The sequence below is a fragment of the Micropterus dolomieu genome, unplaced genomic scaffold (assembly GCF_021292245.1).
Source record: "Micropterus dolomieu isolate WLL.071019.BEF.003 ecotype Adirondacks unplaced genomic scaffold, ASM2129224v1 contig_13323, whole genome shotgun sequence".
Classification (NCBI taxonomy): domain Eukaryota; kingdom Metazoa; phylum Chordata; class Actinopteri; order Centrarchiformes; family Centrarchidae; genus Micropterus; species Micropterus dolomieu.
Window position 1 is genome coordinate 4258 of NW_025742309.1, and position 6476 is coordinate 10733.

At 52.0% G+C, this 6476-nt stretch overlaps 2 protein-coding genes across 2 annotated transcripts in view; one reads left to right on the forward strand and one right to left on the reverse strand.

The window, feature by feature from the left end:
• rnf224 (ring finger protein 224) overlaps positions 1 to 444 on the forward strand; it is a 2212-nt gene extending 1768 nt beyond the window's left edge. The window contains exon 2 of the mRNA XM_046042556.1: positions 27 to 444. Within this exon, the coding sequence (XP_045898512.1) occupies positions 27 to 362 (336 nt within the window). The 3' untranslated portion in view covers positions 363 to 444. The remainder of the gene's footprint in view (positions 1 to 26) is intronic.
• A 2300-nt stretch (positions 445 to 2744) lies between these two features.
• On the reverse strand, positions 2745 to 4608 carry pisd (phosphatidylserine decarboxylase; the record flags this gene model as incomplete). The annotated part of the gene is made up of 3 exons (XM_046042555.1): positions 2745 to 3700; positions 3890 to 4050; positions 4125 to 4608. Coding segments are annotated over 3 exons (915 nt in total), but the record flags the coding sequence as incomplete, so codon positions are not given.
• Positions 4609 to 6476: the final 1868 nt, after the last annotated feature.

Below are 6476 nucleotides of genomic sequence, written 5' to 3' on the forward strand. Positions count from 1 at the left end.
CCCTTAACCCCCCCCCCCCCCCCCAGGTGTGGATCCCGTGTCCTCAGTGTCGACAGAACACGCCTCGGCCCAGAGGAGGAGCAGCAGGTCTGGACCTCGACTTGGCCTCGTTCCTGGGAGTGAAGGCCCAGCAGACCTGCGCCTCCTCAGGCTCCCTGTCCTCCTGGAGCTCCGGCCGCAGGGAGGGGGCTTCACCCAGTGACCCGGCTCAGGACGGGAAGCTGTGGTTGGGGAAAGAAGTCCCCGATGACGGCTGGTTGCACGGAGGTCTGGCTGAGCCACGTTTCCATCGCTACGGCAACTGTTGCCCGCCGCCGTCCTACTGGTTGTGCTGCTGGTTCTGCTGCCCGGGGCGGGGCTAGGACGGACCAATGAGTGTGCTGTCTTTAGTTCTCCTTTCTGTTGGTGAAGGTTTTTTGCTCTGATAGATGTAAACTGCTAATAAACGTGTTCCTGAAATCCTGACTGATCATTTCATCACATTTACAAGCAAGTACGTGAATTAATTCCACATTCTGTCAAAGATATTCAGACTGAATACAAACAAATAACTAGACTGAACAGGGTCCAGACCACCTCGCAAACCACCTGTAGGCCACCACGGTAGGGCACCACATAGGGCACCATGCAGGTCACCAAGCAGACCACCACGTAGGGAACCACGTAGGTCACCATGCAGACCACCATGCAGGCCACGACGTAGGGCACCACGTAGGGCACCATGCAGGCCACCAAGCAGACCACCACGTAGGGAACCACGTAGGTCACCATGCAGACCACCATGCAGGCCACGACGTAGGGCACCATGCAGGCCACCAAGCAGACCACCACATAGGGAACCACGTAGGGCACCATGCAGACCACCATGCAGGCCACGACGTAGGGCACCATGTAGGGCACCATGCAGGCCACCACGTAGGGCACCATGTAGGGCACCATGCAGGCCACGACGTAGGGCACCATGTAGGGCACCATGCAGGCCACCACGTAGGGCACCATGCAGACCACCAGGTAAGGCACCATGCAGACCACCATGCAGACCACCACTTAGGCCACCACGTAGGGCACCAAACATACCACCATGGAGGGCACCATGCAGACCACCATGCAGGCCACGACGTAGGGAACCACGTAGGGCACCATGCAGGCCACCACGTAGGGCACCACGTAGGGCACCATGCAGGCCACGACATAGGGCACCATGCAGACCACCATGCAGGCCACCACGTAGGGCACCAAGCATACCACCATGGAGGGCACCATGCAGACCACCATGCAGGCCACCACGTAAGGCACCATGCAGACCACCACGTAGGGCACCATGCAGACCACCACTTAGGCCACCACTTAGGCCACCAAGCAGGGCACCGTGCAGATCACCATGCAGGCCACCACTTAGGCCACCAAGCAGGGCACCATGCAGACCACCATGCAGGCCACCACGTAGGGCACCATGCAGACCACCATGCAGGCCACCACGTAGGGCACCATGCAGACCACCATGCAGACCACCATGCAGGGCACCACGTAGGGCACCATGCAGACCACCATGCAGGCCACCACGTAGGGCACCATGCAGACCACCATGCAGACCACCATGCAGGCCACCACGTAGACCACCATGCAGACCACCATGCAGGCCACCACGTAGGGCACCATGCAGACCACCATGCAGACCACCAGGTAGGGCACCATGCAGACCACCATGCAGACCACCACGTAGGGCACCATGCAGGCCACCACGCAGGGCACCCCGTAGGGCACCATGCAGACCATCACGTAGGGCACCATGCAGGCCACCACGCAGGGCACCATGCAGGCCACCACGCAGGGCACCATGCAGACCACCACGTAGGGCACCATGCAGGCCACCACGCAGGGCACCATGCAGACCACCATGCAGGCCACCACGTAGGGCACCATGCAGACCACCATGCAGGCCACCACGTAGGGCACCATGCAAACCACCATGCAGACCACCATGCAGGGCACCACGTAGGGCACCATGCAGGCCACCACGCAGGGCACCCCGTAGGGCACCATGCAGACCACCACGTAGGGCACCATGCAGGCCACCACGCAGGGCACCATGCAGAGGGGCAGCAGGTGCTAGTTTCTCTCTGCCCCCCCTCACAAACCCCAGCTGCTTCTTGATACTGATTCAGGATCTCAGCGCGTCAGTTATTCATTACTTTGATCGATTTGTCTTCAGCTGCTGGCAGTTATTGTTTAATATTGTACATCGTGTTATATATTTGAATATTTTAGATATCAGTGATGGAAGTACTCTGATCATCATCAATACTACGCAGTGAAACACTAAGAAGTAGGGCTGGGCAATAAAACAACAATGATGATTATCGCAATATAATTTTTCTCAATATCAATAGAATAAATGTTCAATATATCGTCAATGAATAATTGCTTTAATTCATTTGAATCACGAACAAATTAGCACTTAATATTTCTATCAAAATATGTATTTTGTTGAAAAAAAGATGCCTGAAAAAAGATTAACTAATCATATTTGTAGTAAAAAAAATAGTTTTGAATGTTCTACCTCAGATTTGTAAAGTGATCCACTGTTTGGCATCAAGTGTTTGTCACGTTCTGACTATAAAGAAAAGTTTAACCACATAATTAACCATCTGGTTTCACCAGATACAAGTACTCATCAGGCACACGCTGCCTATGAGTAACTGCACTAACATGTAAATACAGAAGTGGAACAAAGACGACGCTGCTGAGAATGAAACGTTTATTCATCATCACATTTTTTACAAAAGCTGATAAGAGTTCAGGTGAGACGTGTCACCTGTTCTTTAGCATGGTCGCAGTTTCACAACAACACAAAATTATTATTATTAACGTCACGGTTTTCTTGTGACCAATCACAGACATCCTGTTGGGTTTCCACCAATCGGCTGCTTCACATTTGTGTGCTAGCTAATGCTAACCACTGTGACAGCAGTGATTGGTTCAGAACAGAAATAATCAAAACAACAAAGCTTCAAACAGTTTCAGAGGACGGAGGAACTTTTTATTACACTTTGTGTAAATTTGAATGTTTGAATTAATGTTAGTTTGTTAAATAATATGAAGGTTTGACTTCATTATTTTTGGGTTCATATTACTGTTAAATTTGATCTGATGTTTTCTTTTCGCTGATTTAAAGGAATATTTCAATTTAGTTTCAGGACGAGCGACATTGAGACAGAATAGAAAAAAAAAATAGAGAGAAAAGATTGGCACAAGGCATTCTGGGAGTTTGAGTCCTTGTCATAAAAACATCTTCAGGTTCATAACAGCGTCTTCTTTACAGAGAAAATTACCCACAATGCCCTAAAGTCTTAATATCTGTCTGACATTCATCAGTCCCCAGCAGTTCCTAGTCACCAGGCCCCTCCCCCTGAGTCTGCAGCTTGGCCAATCAGAGGCTACCGAGCCCTTCTCCCATTCTGATTCGCTGTCCTGGCTGCAGGTTGAAGGTGAAGTCTTTAGGAGCTTCGAACAGCAGAACAATGGTGGAGCCAAGGTTAAACTCCCCCACGGGGGCCCCCTTCTGTAAGACCACGCCCCCTCCATCGGCTGAGACCACGCCCCCTTCACTCGACGCCTTCAAGGCCTGGTCGCCGATGGCAACATAGCTGTGGTCATCGAAGGAGCCTTTATTGTAGCGAGGAGCGTTGGTCTGAAGCTCCTGAGGACAAAACACAAAAACTGCTGAAACTAAATATATTAAACACAAAGGTATATTTATATTTAATACCAAATACTTATGTCATTAATTCCTCTGATTGGCCGACTGAAGGAAAAGAACAGATATACTGCAATACTTTAAAATACACAACAACAAGGTTTTATTAAAGTAGAAGCGGTTCAAACTCACCTGGTCGAAGTAAACCCTGATGGAGCCCACGTTTGTGGCTCCGACTGCTGTTAATGAGAAGAAGCCGTGCTGCCAGTGGCCGGTGAGCGCCACACGCTCGTTAAGGCAGAAGAGCTCTTTGACCAAACGAGCCACGCCCGGGTTAACCGACATTAACGAGCCTAACGAGGAGAGAGAGATGAAGGGCAGGTAGAGCGCAGACACCAGAAAGGTGAATAGGTGAACAGACTCTCACCTGGGAAGTGACGCCGAAGCTCCACCCTCCAGTCTGTAGGTGAATGGAAACAGTGATAGTCTCCTGGAGCCAGGTAGACCACGACGTGGAACAGGTCGTTGTCAGGAGACGACAGGAGGAGGTCCCTGAAGGACGACGAGGACTCTAAAGAAAGAGGGACACAATCAATCTTCAACAAGTAACAGGTCCGGACCAACAAGTCCCAGACCAACAAGTCCCAGATCCAAACCAACAAGTCCCAGGCCAAGACCAACACGTCCCAGGTCCAGACCAACACATCCCAGGTCCAGACCAACAAGTCCCAGGTCCAGACCAACAAATCCCAGGTCCAGACCAACGAGTCCCAGGTCCAGACCAACGAGTCCCAGGTCAAGACCAACAAGTCCCAAGCCCAGACCAACAAGTCCCAGACCAACAAGTCCCAGGTCAAGACCAACAAGTCCCACAAGTCCCAGGTGCAGACCAACAAGTCCCAAATCAAAACCTACAAGTCCCAGACCAACAAGTCCCAGATCCAAACCAACAAGTCCCAGACCAACAAGTCCCAGATCCAAACCAACAAGTCCCAGACCAACAAGTCCCAGGCCAAGACCAACAAGTCCCAGGTGCAGACCAACGAGTCCCAGACCAACAAGTCCCAGGTCCAGACCAACACGTCCCAGGTCCAGACCAACACATCCCAGACCAACAAGTCCCAGGTCCAGACCAACGAGTCCCAGGTCAAGACCAAATCCCAGGTGCAGACCAACAAGTCCCAAATCAAAACCAACAAGTTCCAGGTCAAGACCAACAAGTCCCAGACCAACAAGTCCCAAATCAAAACCAACAAGTCCCAGGTCCAGACCAACAAATCCCAGGTCCAAACCAACAAGTCCCAGGCCAAGACCAACAAGTCCCAAGCCCAGACCAACAAGTCCCAGGTCAAGACCAACAAGTCCCACAAGTCCCAGGTGCAGACCAACAAGTCCCAAATCAAAACCTACAAGTCCCAGACCAACAAGTCCCAGATCCAGACCAACAAGTCCCAGACCAACACGTCCCAGATCCAGACCAACACGTCCCAGACCAACAAGTCCCAGGCCAAGACCAACAAGTCCCAGGTGCAGACCAACGAGTCCCAGACCAACAAGTCCCAGGTCCAGACCAACACGTCCCAGGTCCAGACCAACACATCCCAGACCAACAAGTCCCAGGTCCAGACCAACACATCCCAGACCAACAAGTCCCAGGTCAAGACCAACAAATCCCAGGTCCAGACCAACAAGTCCCAAATCAAAACCAACAAGTCCCAGACCAACAAGTCCCAGATCCAAACCAACAAGTCCCAGACCAACAAGTCCCAGGTCAAGACCAACCAGTCCCACAAGTCCCAGGTGCAGACCAACAAGTCCCAAATCAAAACCTACAAGTCCCAGACCAACAAGTCCCAGATCCAAACCAACAAGTCCCAGACCAACAAGTCCCAGATCCAAACCAACAAGTCCCAGACCAACAAGTCCCAGGCCAAGACCAACAAGTCCCAGACCAACAAGTCCCAGGCCAAGACCAACAAGTCCCAGGTGCAGACCAACGAGTCCCAGACCAACAAGTCCCAGGTCCAGACCAACACGTCCCAGGTCCAGACCAACACATCCCAGACCAACAAGTCCCAGGTCCAGACCAACACATCCCAGACCAACAAGTCCCAGGTCAAGACCAACAAATCCCAGGTCCAGACCAACAAGTCCCAAATCAAAACCAACAAGTCCCAGACCAACAAGTCCCAGATCCAAACCAACAAGTCCCAGACCAACAAGTCCCAGGCCAAGACCAACAAGTCCCAAGCCCAGACCAACAAGTCCCAGACCAACAAGTCCCAGGTCAAGACCAACCAGTCCCACAAGTCCCAGGTGCAGACCAACAAGTCCCAAATCAAAACCTACAAGTCCCAGACCAACAAGTCCCAGATCCAAACCAACAAGTCCCAGACCAACAAGTCCCAGATCCAAACCAACAAGTCCCAGACCAACAAGTCCCAGGCCAAGACCAACAAGTCCCAGACCAACAAGTCCCAGGCCAAGACCAACAAGTCCCAGGTGCAGACCAACGAGTCCCAGACCAACAAGTCCCAGGTCCAGACCAACACGTCCCAGGTCCAGACCAACACAGTCCCAGACCAACAAGTCCCAGGTCCAGACCAACACATCCCAGACCAACAAGTCCCAGGTCCAGACCAACACATCCCAGACCAACAAGTCCCAGGTCAAGACCAACAAGTCCCACAAGTCCCAGGTGCAGACCAACAAGTCCCAAATCAAAACCTACAAGTCCCAGACCAACAAGTCCCAGATCCAAACCAACAAGTCCCAGACC